Here is an 18,572-nt window from a genome sequence, read left to right as displayed (position 1 = left end):
GCTCATTGCACTGAGGCAAAGAACGACGTATTATTTTGAGTGATTAGGCTCGGTTGCCTCCGAACGCACTAGTATTACTGTTTGCTTCTTAGCGAATGCAGGAAGATGAACCAAAGCCACCTCGATCGATATCGATCTGAACTGCTACTGCATGTATGAGTGCAGGATCAATCTGAACCAAAAGTGCTGGTGCCATACTACTTTCTCTGGCTTGATCCTGATCCTGTGAGCGCTGGTGTCAGACCGCTGATGTCCAAGTAATACTTCGCAAGTATCAACTAAAAAATACACCGTCACCACTGAGACTATTAAAAACGTATTCTAGGTGAGTAGTCGAGAAGATTGCCTTCGTTCCGGTACGTTTCTTACACATAAGTATTTTAAAGACCTTAGCGTGTGGTTATCAAACAGTGATGTCTCTCGGTCACTTCTGCGGTGCAAAATAGATCACTCGGCGCGCACATGGAGTTTTTGAGAAGCGGTTGGTGTAAATCGATCTCACAATGGCAATATATTCTCATTCCTGATTAGTACCTTTAGGTACTAATCAGGAATGAGAATATATAAATGAGAATACATGTACTAAAGTTAAGTATCTCCGCATTACTTCCTGCAACGGAGTGAAAATACCATTGGCAACTACTGTTCACTTGCTGGTTCTTTTCTTCTTCATTCTTCTTTTAACCATTAAAAGGAAGCAACTTCAACTTTATTAAAACCTGATTCCCGCCACTGAATCAGATCGTTTCCACCAATCAGCAGCGAAAGAATTTCCGTTGCGCTTTGATCAGTATCATTTCCGGCACGCGTCCCCACCGTCTGTCGCCATGGCCCTCTACGTCTGGGGCCACAACAACTCGCAGCAATTGGGCCTGGATGTGGCCGACAAGGAAGTCTTCGAACTGGTACGTCCTCAAAAAAATAATCTTCAAGCACTTGGCTTTATTGTCTAACTTTCACCTTTGTTTTTAACCCAACTTAGCGCCAAGTGGAAGCTCTACACAACGAGGTGATCGTGGATTTCTCGGCCGGCGAGCGTCACTCGCTGGCCCTTAATGAATTCGGCCAGGTATTTGCTTGGGGACGTGGCCGCGAGGGCCAATTGGGTCTAGGCGACGTGGCCGGCGTGGCCAGCGCTGTATCGCAACCCCGTCGCGTCGGCGGCGCGTTAGCCGGCCAGTTAGTCACTAAGATCTCGTGCGGTGAGTCGCACTCGTTGGCTCTCACAGTGTCAGGTGACGTGTTCATGTGGGGCCTGTTGCCGGTGGCCAAGGTGCTGTACGACGAGAACGGAGAGGCCACAGACGCCTCGGATCGGGCCACAGTCGAGCTGGCCGGGCTGTCCAGCGAGGAGATGCGGGAGGCCCAACGCGCCCGCTCCCGGGCCGAGCTTCGGCGGCATATGGACGACAACATCATGGCCAGACTTGTACGGGACTCCATGCAGGTCTACGAAGACGCAGGGGTCGTCAATGGGGAGAACGTCAAGGTGCAGACGGTTCGAGCGCCGTGTATGACTCCACGACTGGCCACCGGCCTATTGTCTAGACTCGTGGTGACCACCATCGCCGCCGGGTTCGCCCACTCGCTGGCCACGACAAATGACGGCGCAGTGTTTAGTTGCGGCTACAACGACAACGGCCAGCTTGGACTTGGGTCAAGACGCAACTCGGCCGAGTTCCAGCATATCCAGGCTTTGGAGGGCTATTTTATTGAGCACATTGCATGCGGACAGCAGCATTCACTCGCTTGCTCTAGACTTATAGGCCCAGATGAGGCTACAAATGACGACGAGCCCAAATCACGGTCTGGAGTCTGCTTCTCGTGGGGCCTCGGTGTGCTCGGCCAATTGGGCACAGGGGTCAACAAATCCTGGCTTCCAAAGGAGGTCAAGCTGGCCCGTCCGGCCGTGTCGGTGGCTGCTGGTAGCCATCACAGTGTGGCCGTCACTGACGATGGCAAGGTGTACACATGGGGCCACAGTGAGTACGGCCAACACGGCGCCGGTGAGACGTTCTACGATCTCCAACATAACGCACATTACTTCTTTCCTCGGGTTCAACAAGCGCTGGCCGATGACCCTCGAATTAAGGTGGCCAGCGCTTGTTGTAGCTCACACTCGACGTTTGCTCTGACACGTGACGGGTCGGTCTTGTCGTGGGGGTGGAATGCCTTCGGCGTGCTGGGCAATGGCAAATACCAGCACTCGGTACACCCACAGCGCCTCTTTGGTCTGAAAGACAACGTGGCCGTTGCTGTGGGGGCCGGTTCCAACCACTGCGCGGTGGCTGTGCAACCTCGAGGAGCTCACTATTCACTAAGCTACGATCGGGTACTGGCTAACAGCGATTTCGCTGACCTTGTCTTCGTCGTGGGTGGATCTACCAAAGGGGAGCGTATCAAAGCGCACCGAGTGATCGTGAGTGCACGCAGCAGCTACATTAAAGGGCTTTTGCGTGTACTCGACGTTGTCACTAAGAACAATCCACAATCTGCTGGTAATAACGTGGCCAAGGAAGAGGACGGGTTGTTTGAAGTGGCCGAGTTCCAGGATGTCGACGCGCAGGTGTTTCGTGCATATTTGACGTTCTTGTACACGAACCGTCTCGACGTCGTCAGCCATAAGAGGAAGGCGCTCGGCCAGTTCGCCAGTCGCGTGTGTTGCGATGCACTCGTGGTTCAATGTCTGGATACGTGGCGTAAGGAACGATTGGCATCGCTCCCTCCACCTTCATACCGACGTGCAGGGCATCTCAGTGCCACGGGACCAGCGAGCTCTGAAGCGCAACAGTTCGGAGAGGACATGAAGGCTATGGTTCTCTCCGAGGAAGTGGCTGACGTCGTGTTCTTGTGGCCTGTAGAGGACTCGGACCCTGAAAATTTCGAGCGACTACCAGCTCATAAGGCTGTGCTTTCTCAAGTGGAATATTTCCGCACGATGTTCATGGGTGGGTTTAGTGAAGGCAAGACGGCGCAAGCAGCCACAGCCAAAGAATCGGGAGCCTCATCAAAGCAGGTGCACGAGATTCCTCTCCACTATATGCACCGCGACGGCGTATCGCTTGAGGCTTTTAAGGGTTTGTTACTATGGATCTATACGGGGTGCTTTGAACTACTGAGCGCGAGACTCGAACCCAGCGACATGATGGACTTGTATGTCGGTGCCAGTCTACTGGGTCTTACAGTGTTGGCCAGTCGATGCGAACTGCAACTCGTGGAGCTGCTACCCCAGTTGGATATTGACTCGCTGCGGGCGTGTGAGGATTTCGCAGAGCGGTACGATGCCCGTCGACTTCAGACCATGAGTCAACAGGTGCTGCGGAAGCAGCTACCGACAGAATGTTAGCCACACAGGGACGCTGGCTGCGATCCATTCTGTTCCATTAGTGGTGTGGAAGTCAAACATCGCAGCAATGTACATATATTTGTTTTTATGAAAAGAATTAGTATTCTATGGATAAATATGCTACCGGGATTCGATGCTTGTACCAGTTTTTTCGACGTGTATTAATAATTGATCCTTGGTTACTGTTTCCAGCTTCAGCTGGAAGATACTGGTGGGTGCTTCATGCACGCACTGCCAAAGTCTTTTGTTTCGTGGTGCGATTCTTGAGAAGATCACGCGACAGCATGTCGCGTTCGAGTGGAGAAATTGGTCCACCAGGTGAAATAGGTTTCTACGATTCTTGAAGTTACAAACTCGTGCATGGACTGAGCCACTCGGGGCTGTTCTGACCGGTAATCGGCGACTCGGCCATGGGCTACAGATTGGGGACTTCTTTTGTATGTCGGCGGGAACGTCGGTGCAGCCCAGTACAGTGTACTACGTAGTACTACATGTACTGTAGCACCTCACTGATCAATGCCTGACTCAAAGTTGTTGTGGAAACGGAAGGTGGCATCCAAACGCCACTGTCAATGTGACTCTGTGCGCGATCGTGGTTGCCCTCACATCCTCACCAGCGTCAGCCAGATCCTACGCTCTTATCGGTGTCTATGGAGTCCACCTGGCACTTGAGTGCGAGGTTCGTAACGCGTGCCTAGAGAAGCCAGCAATACGAAAATGGATGACCAAGGTCATAAGGTGTCCCATCCTGGCGACGGCTGTCGAGCGGCGAATCGCTTCTTTTTTAAAAGTTATTGCTCAGCGATCACCTAAAGTCTCTACAGATGACCCAAGCTTCTACATGACAGCACCGCAGTTGCCAGCCTACTTGATTTGCTTCAGCCGCTGCGGGTATTGGTCACCGGCCGATCACCACTGCGGCGCGGTCTGCTCGGGTCAGATCGGAGTCGATGGAAAGTGCAATGCTTGCGCTCTCCTCGGAGCCAAGTGGTGACCACGTGCGCCGGGCTCTGTGGCTCCGCTTTGCCCTCGCCAACGCGATGGAAGGTCGAAGCTATTCCATCCCCGCAGACAGAAGACGGAGACAGCGATACCTTCGGCCAAAGCCGGTCGACTAAAAACCAGCGACACAGGATACATGTACCGATCGGTCGATGCAGTACAGCATCATGCCGACTCGGACATGGATTTAGGGCCTTCCTCTGCAACTTGCAGGTGAACGTGGCGTGCAGCACGTAGCGCGCTTCTGCTGATCGCAGGACGCGAAGTCGGTGGACAATATCCACCGCTGCAACCGCGCAACGGGAAAGAGCCGCACCGAAACTCTACGACGACGCTGGATGGATGTGGTGTCGACGCTGCAATAGCGTCGAGTTCGGCATCACAGGAATCGCGGAGCTTCCCACCGCGGCGACTCTGGCCGGGGCGATCTCAGACGCAAAAAATACTCAATTCTCGTTGCCGGAACCGGGTATTTTGATGGAGATACTGACAGTATATCGCTTGAAGACCCACTTTCGGCAGTAACGCAGGTCCCCGTTTGCCTGGCAAAGTGTAGGGAGGGCGGAAGTGTCGAAAGCCTCGTTGTGGTGTCGGCAAACTCTAGCGATAGGAGACTCGTATGGTCGTCGTCGCCGGATGGTTTCAGAACACCATAAAACCTGCCACCCTACTTAATTATCTATCTTTCAATAAATTAATTCATAGAGGTATTATCACAACTTCAAAGTCATTTACTATACTCAACACTTGTAAAACAATTACTAACATCATGCATTATGTTTTGATTATAGAGATGCAGGATTCCCTCTCTTTGTCTATGTCCCAGACCCTGTCTGTGCCATCATGGCACCTTCCCTGATGGGCACCCGAACTCCAGCCCAGACACAGTTCGTCGTGCCTTGAGCCGCGGTTTGGAACCCCCACTCGATCACTCGACGAACGACCCCCTGTACCCTTCCAGTTCGCGGTCTTCATTCAGGTCGAAGCGCACTACAGTCGAGACCTCACACCCGTTGCCGTCTCCGATGCGCGTCCAGTCCGCGGCCGCGGCCAGTGCTCAGGCCCTGCTGCAGGACAACGCCAACTGCGTGGCGCACGTACTACAGAGCAACTACTTCAGCCGCACGGCCTCGCCCTCGGTCTCTGCTAGCTGGGAGCGTGCCGCCTCGCGCCCGCCCATCAATGTCAGCCCTTACGTGCATACGCGTGACTGCGGCGGCCGCCGTCGCTCCACGGCCGCCAGCTGCCAGGCCGTCATCGGCACACTACAGGACGCTATGCGTGCGCTGCACGCCGACGACACCAGCAGCTACCGCCGCGTCGAGAGCGAGCTCTTCACGGCCGATCTGCTCCTAGACGCTCGCGTGCTCGACTCCCTCGTACCACGCACCAAGGAGACGCCGTACCGCTACGTCGGACTCAAACACGTCAAGTACCGGTCCATGCTCGACGAGCGCCACGCCGAGGAATTCCTACTCATGGAGACGGTCGGACGCGGCGTGCACCCCGTTTCGGGTCACAAGTTCGTCTTTAAAATGTTGCGCTCCGTTGACGTCCCCGAGCGGGAATTCGAGATGAGGAGCGCTAACAGTCACCACGCACAACTGCAGGTACACCGCGGCGCCATCCACGCTATGCTGCTGGTACTGGCCGAGACCAGCCATCGTGGGATCCTCAAGATGCAGTTGTGGCTGGACGTCGAGCTGACGAAATGCGCTGAACCTTTCTACGGTGCGTTCTCCAGTCTTCACGACGCCTACAGTTTATCAATCAGGTATCGACAGTTGGTCGAGAACTACGCCGCTACGAGCGGAGACGCCGCCATAGCCGCGTCGACCAAGACGTCTCGGTTCGGCCTCCTCACGTCGCGGTCGAACCGCGAACGCAAGTGCCAGACCTGTCAGCGTGCTCTCGGGTTCTTCTCCAGGAAGAAGAACCACCTGTGTAATGTGTGTGGAATCTTCGTGTGCTCTTCGTGTTTGTCTACTACGTCGTTCCAGAGCTGGAAGCTCTGCGGCCTATGCTACCAACGCAACAAGCGCCTGGTCAACAGGACGCGCGTGTCCAAGATGTCTTCTCTCGCGTCAGGTCTGGGAGGAACTCTGCAATACATTACACGCATCGGACGCAGCTACAGCCGACAACGGGACTCGATCTTATTCGCGACGGCTGAAGCTGCCGGTGAGTTGCCTCCCAACCCGATGCAGGACACGAAGCAACGACCGAACGAGCGCTTCGCGACGCGGGAAACAGCTAGGAGACGCCGTATCGAGGACGACGAGATGCTGTTTGACCACGACACCAAGCCGCTCGCTAGGAGCGTTATCGGAGTTCGCCGTGCAGTGCGTAGCAGTGAAAACATGGACCCGCATCCGGACTTCGGCGCGACCGTGGGTGTCGGGCGGCCGCAGCCGGCCCGTGCCAACCTCAGTATGAGCCAGGGACCTGGCGGCCGGAAGAACAGCTTTAGCCGTTCGCTACTTCACAGAGGCAAGGGCTCGTACGATCCGAACGAGGACATAAGCAGAGAACTCAGTGCGTCGTTCTTTGACGGCACGAACGGATCATTTCGCACTAGCGAGCTGAGCAGCAGTCGCGTCCAGATCAGCAGAAGTAGCAGCTTCGCCGACCAGAAACTCGAGTCAGTGGCGTCGTCGGACGCCAAGGATAAGAGCGGAAGCACCAGCAGCGACAGCTCCAACAGCACCACGAGCTCCAGCGGTGAACGCCAGGACAGTCCTACTCCCGAGCCGGACATCCAGCGCGTGGGCCCGCAGCGTGTGCCGGCCCCCGCTCCGCCCAAACAGGTTGAACAGCCGCGCAACTACCCTCCGCGCCGCTCGAACCCGATGTACCGCGTGCATAGCGGTCGCGTCAGCAACTCGTCGCGCAGTAGTTCGTCTTCTTCTTCTCGTCGCAGCTCGTCGTCTTCTTCTTCACGTCGCAGCGCCTTCAAGGGCTGGGCTTCGGCCTCTGCTGGCCCACGTATGACGTCCGGAAAGAACAGCTCTTCACGACGGAAGACCAAGTTCGCGGACGAGGACAACCACGTGCCATCTGCTTGGCGCTACGACGAATACGGTGCCCCTGTCAAACGTGGCCGCAAGACGTCCAACCTATCGGACTACGGCGAGCAGCCGCAGCACGGCCGCGTCTACGAATGGATTTAAGTCTTAGTTGATTGATCAGAACGGAAGATGTCCGAGGGAAGACGTCTCCATTACGCGTGCTATAGCTTCGATCAGGAGAGCCATGGGGAAGCTCTCGGATACGGAATCGCGCGTCTGCTATTTAACTTGACATGATGAATGTCATCCGTGGTATATTCCCCACTAAACTCTGGGCTTTTCGCCTTAGACTCACAATAAAATTGTTTTATCTTGCTCATATCCCCTGAAGCCGTAGACGCTGTCTCGATAACTAGAACGACATTTACTTTCGATTACCGTGTTTATCTAGGGCTGAATGGACTCACAACAACGTAACAATGGACGAACGCTTTAGATTTTACATGGAAGCCTAGGTCGAAATGTCCGCCGCCTTGACCGTGCCGGCAGCCGACTCATCGTCAGCAGTCGTCGTCTGGGCCTGTACGCCCTCCAGGTAGGTGATCTCTGAACGCGACTCCATCATCGAGGTGAAATCTGGACAAGTCGAACAGAGAAAACAGGTTAACAGCACGTTTAGAATTCTAACGACAACAGACGCAGTCGTACCAGGACACGTGACGTTCTCTGCGGCGTCGTAGTGGGCCTTCTTGTTGGGGTTCTCGTACGAGCAGCGCAGCACACCTTTGTGGCAGGTTACGACCATGTCGTCGCCCTCAAGCTCGATCATCACGTAGCCGCGGTTCCTCATTAAGCCCGTGCCGAACTCGCAGCAGCCTTTGCCGTCTGTCGCGCACTGCGGATACGTGTACGTACCGAACACCAGCGCGCAGCAAGCGACCAGCAGTGTCACCGCCACGACCAGCACATTCATGGGCCGGGAGTTCATCGTGTGTAGCTTTCTGCACTCTGTCCTCCACCAGGATAGTCTTGCAGCGCAATGCAAAAAGATGAGAATCGTACGATTGAGTTCGTAAATGCAGCCGATGTCCTGCCTTGAGATTTAGGAGTTCGTGCAGAGGTGAGCCTCGGTACGAGAGACTGTGGTGGATATTATACAAAGCACTCGGGTAAAGGCTCCAGCCCATCAGCGCTGGGCAGCCCAGACCCAGACGGCGACATGTTCCGTCCCCAGATTGTCAAACGTCTTCTGCTCCAGCATCTGTAAAGCCGGAGCAGCCTGATCTGACTCTCCATCACTTGCGTTCACTATACCTAGATTCGCTGGTCGGGGTCATTATGGAAGTCTCCCATCCGAGTCGCCACTGCCAGGTGCTCTCCTCTACCCACACATTTGGCGGCGTTCAAGGTTTTCTTTGGTCATTTTATCCGTGACTCACTTGTTGTTTTGTGTGGATAAGCTCGAATTTTCGCGAAGAGGAGAGGCGTCGCAGCGATCAACAACTCAAGTCGACACCAAGACTCCGCAACATCTTGACGGCCACTTTGAGAGCTGCTGTCCAGCACCGGCAGAAGCGTGACGACAGACAGTGAACAGCATTCGCTGTACACCCAATCAAGCTCTTACCTTACCTCCAGATAGGTGACGAGTATCTCGACCGAAAACTCAGACGGTTGACAAGCCACCAGTTAGCACTAGTCCGGTTGTCTGGCGCTCCATTGGCACTTTGTTCGTCTCCTCGCTTGACGTCAAACAGAACCTCTTTAGAAACATGGCGGGATGGATCCGGTGCGCTGTGTTGGTGACACTGGCGACGTTGGCCTTGGTGGCCGCGGAACAGGAGACGTCGGTGCACATTAAGGTCTTTAGGGACTCTACGGAGGAAGTCGCGAACGAAGCGACCACGACCACTAGCAAGGACTGCGAGGTGAACGGTGTGACGCTGCGTCATCGCAGTATGAAATACTACGGAGAGGACTCCTACGTTGCCTGCTCGAACGGGAAGGCCGGCTGCTACCTCATCGAACGCGTGCACGACAAGGCCACGCAGGTGGCGTGCCCTACCGAAAATTTGCAACAGCGCATCGACGAGGAGACCGCGTATCGCGAGCACGAGGCGAATGCCAAGCAGAACGGCGAGGAAGATGAGACGGAGGACGGCCACCGTCGTCTCTCGCTGGTTGTGGTGTCCACGACCCGCATCTGGGACGACGGTGTGGTCTGCTTCCAGCTGAACGACGACTATCCGTTCAACTCGACCCAAAAAGACTACATCTACCAGGCCATGAGCAAGGTGGAGGAGAGCACCAACGTGCGGTTCGTCAGCACGGCCACGTGCGAGAAGGAGAAGCTGTCGTCCTGCGACTCGTGCGCTAACTGGGTGGACTTCAAGCACCCGTCCAGCGGCCGAGACTGCAACTCCAGCATCGGCATCACGGACGAAGGAGCGCAAGTTATGAACCTCGCCGACCGCTGCTTCGAGGTGGACGACGACCTCAAGACCGTCTACGGCTCGGCCATGCACGAGATCTGTCACTCGCTGGGAATGTACCACGAGCACCAGCACCCGAAGCGCACGATCGGCGTCTTCTGGGACGATATCGACCAGAGCATTTGGTCCGAGATGAGTATCCGTGACCTGAGCGTTGGCGGTCCCTACGATCTCGGCAGTGTCATGCATTACCCGATGTCCTACGGCTTCTGTCAACCCAATTATTGTAGCGACACAGTCACGAAGAATTGCGTAAAGGAGGGGACAAAGTTCTGTAACCTGAACGACGACGACAACTGCACCGATATCACTAAGGCCTTGTGCAATGAGACGGCCACGGAGGCTATCGGACAGCGGAAGTATCTGAGTGAGGGCGACTTGGCAGCTATTAACGAGTTGTACCAGTCCGCAGCCTGGCCCTTATCCGAGTCCAAGATTGGCGGCGAGAAACAAGAACAAATTGATGTTTAGTGTCTACTAGAACAGCGTTTGAGTCGTGCGTCTGCTTGTAACCTCGAGAGATCACGAGGAAGTAAGTTGAATACTAGTGCAAGTGTTGATGTTGGCTATCACGTGTATTGAGTGAACATGTCATGCGAAGATATATACTACTAGTAGTAAGAGCCAAACCTTAGGTGGTGGGAGGCTTCTTGGCTGCCATTTTGTTGAGCCACATCTCGTAGAACTTCTGCATTTTCTTCCAATTCTTATGATCTGGCGCGTAGTCGTAGGTGCGGGGAAGATGGAGCCTCTTGTAGGCCTCTTCGGGATCCACTCCTCGTTTCAGCCAGAGCATGAATTTCGCAGTTGTGAAGATTCCTCTCTCCTCGTTTTCCACTGCGTCACCGGCACCCCGAAGTTTGTTTGTAGAGTCACTTTGGCTAAGTGAGCGTGTATCATGCGCCGTCACCGTTGATAGCGTGGCTTGATTGGTCGCTGCGCCCGTGGGGAATCCATTGCTTCCTGTCATGAAGATAACCACAGCCACAAGGAATAAAATTTGAAGACGCATGGATAATTTCGATCTCCACCGCCCGACAAGAAAATTGAAAACTGACGTCTGTATAAGGCTCATACTGTGCGTACGTAACCATAACCTTCCTGTTCGTAAACGAAGAAAACAGTCGATGATTAAAAACGTGTACAATAACGTACGACAAGTACCGCTACCGCTACGTTGTATACACCCGACACACACCTCTAGCCATAAAACTAAAGAGCCAACCACGCTGTTCAGAGATGTGCTAACAAGCGGGCACCCTTTAGCGTTTTCTCTTCCAGAATCGGGTACTGAATTTATTTTTTCTGAAACTTCAAGCTTATTCAATTTAAAATAGCTATATTCATGCTACAAATACGTTCAATTTAGATCTGGTTTTCAAAATAACATTTCTTTCGTAGCACTCTCCCGGCTGTAAACTTGTTTTTGAATCCCGCCAACTTTGGCCTTAAATGGACCACTTTATGTTGGACTCCAGGATTATTGAGGTCACACAACAGTCATCAACTTTATTTTACGAGAAAGTCGTGCTTCGCCGGAAGAAGCTCTGAATTTAGTAAGAAATTATGATAAACTTTTGTATTGCATGCTTAGAGGTCCTTGGTCGGTACTCTTCCGCGCGTGCTTCGTAGCCGCAGAATCTGCACTGGGGAAGCTGCTGCAGTATTATGTACAACTCGAAACCATAGTAGCAAAAATATCGTGTGATTGATTACCGATCAAGCAAATTTGTTAAGCTCTGTCACTAAGCGAAATCTTCGTTACATACTTGGTTGGGACCAATATATCATTTTAGGCGGGCATAAAGCAACTTTTCTTACAATAACAGACGAGCATATATGCATTATCTCTTACATGTTTCCTGAGACATTTTTAGGTTATGGTGTATTCGCTAAAAACGAGGATCCTCACCTAACGTAACGCGTCCCGAAGGCTTGTCATACATTCGGTGGCCTAGTTGTTTGATTGGAGTCGTCGATGTCAACGCGTTTGTTGGATTGTCTCCAAGTTCTGCGTTATGCAGGTGCTGGTCATCCTGTGCTGAGTTATTGCCTTGAATTCACCATGCAGTGATCGGGCTGGCCCTTACTGGTAAGAGACCAGCCAATTTGTTGCTGTTGATAACCTTAACTTAACAAGGCTTGCCCATATATGCCCTGCACTACACAGGTATCGGACCGCCATTAGCTTTTGAGTCTATGCTATACAAGACTTGTAGAAAAGTCAAGCTAAATGTGCGCTTAATTGGAGTTAGTTTGTAAGTACACTCTCGGTAATACTTCGTCTAGCGTGCTCGCTCACTCTAACCAAATGAATCCCATTTGCTAAAGTTCCAGCTTTAAACAGTTTGCTTTTAAAAAAACTGAGCTTCCTCGGACGAAGCGAATTTGTTATTAAAAAAATATAGAATTGTAATGGCAGAATAACGGATTACAACAACCTCTTTCTTTTTTATTATAGCTCAGAGTTGCCCTTTGCATTGCGTAACATAAATTTCACCGGTTGGAAGAAATTTCCGAGCGGTTGAAATTGATATCATCTTGTCGGCGCCGCTGCACCTGCTCTCCGCTGGTAGTGTAACTTCTCGATCCGTCGAGCCGACGAAATTACCAGCAGCTACTTGACTATACAACTCGAAAGTATGAACTGTGGCAAAAAAAGAAAAACAATACACACACACGCAAAGAATAACAATATCAGATGGATTTTTTTTTTATTTTGCCGGAGTAGACCAAATAAGTTGGTTACACAAATGTTCTAGAAGTATTTACTTTGGTTGGGAAGAAAAGATATAATTTCAGGCGGGTGTACATTCGGATGAAATTTCCACGCAACATTTGATACTATAACAGATTAACAAAGATGCCCAAAATCGTTACTGTACTGTTCCCTGAATTTATTTCAGAGGGTGTTTCAATTTCCGAGAAAGAATAGTCCATCTATTTATATCCAACATTTTTTATTTAACATTAATTCTTGAAAGATCAATACATATTTACAGTGATACAGTGATGGCCATGGACTTCGATACCTGCTCAATCTGTATATATATGGGGGGGGGGGGGGGTAGTCTATGAATTTACTAAATTTTATTCGTCCGACTAAATGAGTCAGCTGGTGTTAAAAGAGGTTGAGTAAGTAAACGTGATAATGAATTTTCGAAATATGCAGCAAAGAAGCAAGGCTATAAGTTATTCGCCACAGGCAGCGACGCGCGTGAGGTTAGTAAAGATTCGTCGTAACGATAGGTGTCACTTTAAAATCAATGATGTTCCAAGACACACAAGCTGTATCGCATATTTTTGGTTGCCGACCAAACCTGGCGTTTTAAAACGATTGCACACATGCTTTCTCGAAATAGTTAAATCTTCTACAATTGCTGTAATGCTTACTGTTTCGGTGTGGTTTATGAGTACGGCAAGAGCTCAAAACGCATGTGTACATTCATTATTCCAGCAGGTTACAAGTTGTTTTTTTCAGATTGAGTAGTAGTTCTAACCAGTTCAAAAACGTGGTACGCACCAGTAAACAACCTGGTCATTAAAACATGACATGAACACATTGTGCTCCACGCATTCACGTATAGTCAGTAGCCATGAGAACACGAGGTACAGCCGTCGATAAATGTAAGGCATTCCACACTACAGACACAGCCAGTGATATTTTGCCAACGTCACGTTGCTCTCGCCGGCTGAACTTTGGCGATTGATGGATGGTTGTCAACCCGAATGGGTACACCAAGTATCATATAAAACACGCAATCGCAATCATGCATATGCTGAAGATATGGCGTGTATATCTGCTGGACAAACCCTTCCTTGTTGAAACAGATCATAAGAGCATCGAGACGATTCTGACGCAGAAGACAGCGAATCGACGCATCGCGCGGTGGTTCAATGAAGTCGCGGAGTTTCGACCCATGTTCAAGTGGATCCCACGAGAAACAAATGTAGTCGCAGACGCACTATCAAGAAACCCTGACTTTAAGCATAAGGCTGCGCAAGTAAGCCTTCAGGAACTTCTTGACACGGCCCAAAACCGCGAAATTGTGGCAACCATGGTAGCGAACAACATGACCGTGGCACAGTCCCCAAAGAAGATGTATTCGTGGAACAAGGACTTACAGCGGGTTATCAAGAAGTTTAAGCTTGGAGACAAGGTCCTATATTACTCGCTCAATGATGGTGTTTTATAGTATCAGACTGGTGAAGATGAAAGTCCGCGACTGTATATTCCGGGTGACGAAGATCTCAGAAACCGTGTCATTTGCGAGAACCATGATACAATAACGGCAGGCCATCCCGGGGCTTACAAGTCCTACGTCGCAGTACGAGAGAAGTACTATTGGCCGAAAATGATGAAGTATATCCAGCGATATTGCAGCACTTGTGAAATTTGTCAGCGCAACAAGGCGAGACAAGTGAAACCGCCGGGATTACTTCAACCGCTGGATGTACCAAGGGGTAGATGGATCGACATTTCGATGGAATTCGTTGTGTCCTTACCTCCCAGCAAGGATGGTTGTAACGCCATCATGGTCATCGTGGATCGATTGACCAAGCGTGCAAAGTTCATTGGAACGCAGACGACGGACAGCGCAGAAGATACTGCGATTTTTTATGAAGAATTATGTAAAAGATCATGGTCTTCCGAAGACGATTGTGTCTGATCGTGACTCCAAATTTACGTCCAAGTTTTGGCAGGCTGTGATATCTGCTATGGGAACGCTGCGTAACCTGCCATCGGCGTTTAGACCACAGAGGGATGGACAAACGGAACGTACAAACCGTTTTATCGGAAATTATCTCCGTGGAGTCGTTAACCCAGCCCAGAACAATTGGGACGAGTTTCTTCACATGGCAGAGTTTGCCTACAATCGACGTGTGCATGTTACAATCGGTATCCCATCATTTGAAGCGGATCTTGGGTATATTCCATACATGCCCGACGTTGTAGCCTCAGATCCAGAGTTCAAGAAGTTGGAGAAAGCAGCAAGAGAGTTCTTACTCCGACAAGAAGCCTTCCTCAAGGTCGCGCAAGACCGTATGAGCGAAGCTCAAGAGCGCATGAAGCATTATTACGACAGGAACAGACTTGTCCAAGACTTCGAGATTGGTGATATGGTGTTACTTGACGGAAAGAACTTGGACATCCGTATGCACAGTTGAAGAGTTAGCTCCGAGGTTTATTGGACCTTTCCCGGTGCAGAAGAAGGTATCTCGAGATTCGTATGAGTTAGGACTTTTGCAAGGATTGAAGCTGCACCCGGTGTTCCATACGTCACGATTGAAGCCGTACCTCAAAGACCACAAACGGAGGCAAAAGGTGAACAAGGTCGTGCTAGCCGACGGCTCCCAGGGACAACTCATTGAAACGGCCATTGGACATCGCGAGTTATAGGAAAAACCGCAGTACAAGATATGGTGGTTTGGTGAAACCAAGAAGGAAGCCACTTGGAAGCCCGTAGAGAACCTAACGCAAATTCCCGGACTCATAGACCTCTACTGGAAATCAAAGAAGAGGGAGAACCCTTTTCTTTAGAAATAGCTCTTCTTCAAAGGGAGGTCATGTGACGTGGTGGTTATCTGGCCAATGGCATGGCAGTGACCAGCCACGCCAATTATTTGAGTTCAGCTTGTCAAATTATTCTGGTCGGTGTAAACTTAAAATTGCGTGTCTTTACATCAGTATACAATCCTATTGGTCCAAAATCACTTGGATTTGCAACAATCAAGTTTCCATCCGGAAATTGTGATTATGGGACGCTGTGCGAAATTTCCGACCAAGATAAGATTAGGAATCGTAGGTTTTCATTGGTAGCTATTCTTGTTCGCGCACTGGGTAGTTCAGCTCTGCAGGTTTCATCTTTCGGCCAGTAAATGCAATTGGATGTTCCAACTCTCCCTCCTTGTGAAATAAGACACCCCCAATTGCGAGATTTGAGGTGTCCATTCGAATACCGAAGGATTGGTGACATCAGGAAGACGGAAAACCGGTGGTGATGACAAGCGTTTCTTTAACTCAGTAAAACAGCGTAGCTGGTTCTCATCGAGCTCGATAGCATCTCGAAAACGTTTTGCTTTGATACATTCATGCAAAGGACCTGCGAACTGCGCAAAATCATTACAAAATCTCGAAACGTAAACAGTTGTCCCAAGAAAGCTTTCCTTTTGCTTCTTGGTCTTCGGGACTGGCCATTCGGCGATAATCTTCACCTTATCTGGGTCCATTCGAACGCCCTTGCGTCCGACAAAGTCGCCTAAATATGGAATCTCATCCACGCAAAATTGGCATTTGGACAGTTGGATGTACAGTTTCTGTCCTTCACATCGCTTCAATACTCTGTCCAGCGCGGCAATGTGCTCGTCGACATCTTCACTCGTGGTGTACACGTAAATGTCGTAGAAGTAAACCCGCATCAAGTCAAGTGAGTCCCTGAAAACCTTCTGTAGCAACCTATTAAAGGTACCCGGGCTACCACTGAGTCCCATGGGCGTGACGAGATATTCAAAATGACCGTCTGGAGTCGAAAAAGCGGTGAAAGGTATATCTGATTCACGTAGCTTGACTTAGAAATAACCCCAGAGTAAATCCATGCACGAGTACCAATAGCTGCCGGCCATCGCATTAAAGGTGTTTTCGTTGCGAGGCATTGGAATAGCCGGTAAAACCGTAGCCAAATTCAACTGACGATAGTCGTGCACAATTCGCCATCCGACTGGTTTCTTCACACAGAACGTCGGGGCACAAAAGGCTGACGTACACGGTCGAATGATGCCAGCTTGAACCATCTCTTTGGTCCATTCCTGTATCGTTTTCCTCTGATCAGGACTTTGGCGCCATTGTATGACCGAAAAAGGCGTAGTACCAGGTTTGAGTAGAATCTCAGTACCTTCACGTACTGGGGGTGTCTCATTCGGAAATTCCGTATGAAAGACCGTATCTGCATACTTATGTAACGTTTCATACGCAGGATTGTCCTTGAGAGCATCCCATCCTTGACTCTTAAAGCGTTCCGCCTTCTCTGAGTCATGCGGATTGATGACAAACACTGCTTCAATGCTCTTGTCTTTACGCAGCATGTGCTGGAATTGCTGGGACGAAATAATCTTCGTTCGTCCAAACTGGCCAGTGTGGTCATGCTGCCGATAGTAGTTGAAGATCTCACGGCTCTGCATAACTCTGGCACGGCGTTGTCCTGCTACCCAACGAGCTGGACGAGTGTTTGGCAGTGTTAACTTCACAGTCTGACTTTGATCCGAGGTGCTATCTGTCCAGTACTCCAGTCGATATTTGGGTTGTGCCCCCGCAGCCATATCATGCCTAAAACGGTGTCCTTTCCTTCAGGAACAGGCATGACTTGGAATGTTCCCGTCGTTAAGGGAAACCCTGGTAACTGCAGAGACATCTCTACAGTCCGACGTGGACGATGCACAACTTGATCAACCTGAATCAATGACATCCAACTCAAGCTTTTCCACTAACTCCTCAGTTACGCCATTCAGGCTTCTGCCGTTGTCAATGAATATCGTGACGGGCCTCTCTTGGTCTTCCTTCTTAAATGCTCGAGCTTCAGTCTCAAGGATCGCATTCACTGCGCCCTGCATGTACCGGTTTGCTTCCGTACGTTTTGGTTGATTACAATCTGGAGAAATGTGACCAACCTTGCCACAATTTCTACACGTAGCTTTCTTTTTCCAATCATCGTTCGTGCCCTTCCTTTTTTCGTAACGCTTGTTGTTCTGCTGTTTCGATTTAGGCGGACGATGCCCCGAGTCTGCTGATCCTTTCGATGGTTTCGAAGGTGCCCGAGGAGGTATTCCGGAGTAGTGCGCAAACTCGAAGTTCGACGCAATTTCAATGGCTTCTTGTAGCGTTGAAGGACTTTCTTCTTTGATCTTCTTCGCCGTTTCTTAACGTAATCCGTTCTGGAAAAAGAACGTTTCTCCAACTCACTGATCGCCAATTCTGTTTGCGACAGTAAGTCTTGAAACTTGGAGACATACTCGTGGATAGTCTCGTTTTGTTTGAGACGAAACATCCTCTCGCGAAGGTCGTACTCGAAGTCCTTTGGTCGAAAGCGCGTGCGCAGTTGTTGCTTAAACAACGACCACGTGGGATTCTTATTCGCTCTCTCACATTCGGCTATAAAAGCGCGATACCAGTTCAACACTGACTTGCCTAAGTTGCTGGAGATAATTGTTACGAAACCGGACGAATCGGCCTCCATTAACTCACGTCTGCTTGCATAATACTGCTCAGTGGCGAAGTTCCATAATTCAATGTCTTCACCATACTTTCCTTCATACATCGGAAGGTCCTTCTTCTTTTGCTCACCCCTACCGGCAACAAGATATTCAAATCTCGCATTGGCTTGTTGCATTTGGGCTTGCATTTGAGCTTGCATCTGAGCTTGATACTACGGTTGCTGCTGCGTTATGTATACTAGCAGTTGCTGCATGGACATGGTCTCAGGTCCAGCCGCATCTTGAGCAGCATCAGTAGCAGGGGAATCTGACTCAGCCAGCGCATTAGCACAGGCCCCTTCACTTGACGCTTGCGGTCTTGTATTTGTTCGCATCGTAGGTTGAGTAGCTTCAGTGTCGCTTGGAGCACTAACACGGCTCTGTTGACGAGGACGAGAGTTCGGTGACGGGCGCTCAGCTGCACGGCTTCTTCGTTGAGTCATAACAGCTGGACTTCTCAGCGCGTATTGATAAGGT

General features: G+C 50.7%; 6 protein-coding genes across 7 annotated transcripts; 3 read left to right on the top strand and 3 right to left on the bottom strand.

Moving 5' to 3' along the window:
- The first annotated feature begins 751 nt into the window (after positions 1-751).
- PPTG_18817 (hypothetical protein) lies at positions 752-3,506 on the top strand. The gene is made up of 2 exons (XM_008916917.1): positions 752-905; positions 983-3,506. Exons 1-2 carry the CDS (start codon positions 828-830, stop codon positions 3,344-3,346), a joined length of 2,442 nt encoding a protein of 813 aa, XP_008915165.1. The 5' UTR covers positions 752-827; the 3' UTR covers positions 3,347-3,506.
- Positions 3,507-5,146: 1,640 nt separating this feature from the next.
- PPTG_18816 (hypothetical protein) lies at positions 5,147-7,742 on the top strand. The gene has a single exon (XM_008916916.1). The coding sequence runs from the start codon at positions 5,374-5,376 to the stop codon at positions 7,516-7,518; it is 2,145 nt and encodes a 714-aa protein (XP_008915164.1). The 5' UTR covers positions 5,147-5,373; the 3' UTR covers positions 7,519-7,742.
- On the bottom strand, positions 7,581-9,378 carry PPTG_18815. Of its 2 annotated transcripts, XM_008916915.1 has the most exons (3): positions 8,451-8,806; positions 8,065-8,384; positions 7,675-7,992 (listed from the first exon to the last, which is right to left on the bottom strand). In XM_008916915.1, the coding sequence occupies exons 2-3, from the start codon at positions 8,342-8,344 to the stop codon at positions 7,868-7,870; spliced, it is 405 nt and encodes a 134-aa protein (XP_008915163.1). In that variant the 5' UTR covers positions 8,345-8,384; positions 8,451-8,806; the 3' UTR covers positions 7,675-7,867. The 2 variants fall into 2 exon arrangements, with proteins under 2 accessions (XP_008915162.1, XP_008915163.1); XM_008916914.1 differs by having other exon boundaries at positions 7,581-7,992; positions 8,065-9,378.
- Positions 8,677-10,420, top strand: PPTG_18814 (hypothetical protein). The gene has a single exon (XM_008916913.1). The coding sequence runs from the start codon at positions 9,129-9,131 to the stop codon at positions 10,317-10,319; it is 1,191 nt and encodes a 396-aa protein (XP_008915161.1). The 5' UTR covers positions 8,677-9,128; the 3' UTR covers positions 10,320-10,420.
- Positions 10,421-10,428: 8 nt separating this feature from the next.
- On the bottom strand, positions 10,429-10,878 carry PPTG_18813 (hypothetical protein). The gene has a single exon (XM_008916912.1). The coding sequence runs from the start codon at positions 10,858-10,860 to the stop codon at positions 10,480-10,482; it is 381 nt and encodes a 126-aa protein (XP_008915160.1). The 5' UTR covers positions 10,861-10,878; the 3' UTR covers positions 10,429-10,479.
- A 6,413-nt stretch (positions 10,879-17,291) lies between these two features.
- On the bottom strand, positions 17,292-18,232 carry PPTG_24405 (hypothetical protein; the record flags this gene model as incomplete). Its single annotated transcript, XM_008916939.1, has 2 exons — positions 17,292-17,761; positions 17,791-18,232. The coding sequence occupies 2 exons, from the start codon at positions 18,230-18,232 to the stop codon at positions 17,292-17,294; spliced, it is 912 nt and encodes a 303-aa protein (XP_008915187.1).
- Positions 18,233-18,572: the final 340 nt, after the last annotated feature.

This window comes from Phytophthora parasitica (genome assembly GCF_000247585.1).
Source record: "Phytophthora parasitica INRA-310 unplaced genomic scaffold supercont2.91, whole genome shotgun sequence".
Lineage (NCBI taxonomy): Eukaryota > Oomycota > Peronosporomycetes > Peronosporales > Peronosporaceae > Phytophthora > Phytophthora nicotianae.
The sequence above is the reverse complement of the archived record's forward strand: the minus strand, read 5'-3'. Positions and strand labels throughout refer to the sequence as shown.

Bases quoted from the DNA above. Each gene is read 5' to 3' on its own strand.
- PPTG_18817 (XM_008916917.1), top strand. From the start codon at position 828: ATGGCCCTCTACGTCTGGGGCCACAACAACTCGCAGCAATTGGGCCTG. The intron at 906-982 runs GTACGTCCTCAA...AACCCAACTTAG, and splicing joins ACAAGGAAGTCTTCGAACTG to CGCCAAGTGGAAGCTCTACA.
- PPTG_18813 (XM_008916912.1), bottom strand. From the start codon at position 10,860: ATGCGTCTTCAAATTTTATTCCTTGTGGCTGTGGTTATCTTCATGACA.
- PPTG_18814 (XM_008916913.1), top strand. From the start codon at position 9,129: ATGGCGGGATGGATCCGGTGCGCTGTGTTGGTGACACTGGCGACGTTG.
- PPTG_18815 (XM_008916914.1), bottom strand. From the start codon at position 8,344: ATGAACTCCCGGCCCATGAATGTGCTGGTCGTGGCGGTGACACTGCTG. The intron at 7,993-8,064 runs GTACGACTGCGT...CGACTTGTCCAG, and splicing joins AGAGAACGTCACGTGTCCTG to ATTTCACCTCGATGATGGAG.
- PPTG_18816 (XM_008916916.1), top strand. From the start codon at position 5,374: ATGCGCGTCCAGTCCGCGGCCGCGGCCAGTGCTCAGGCCCTGCTGCAG.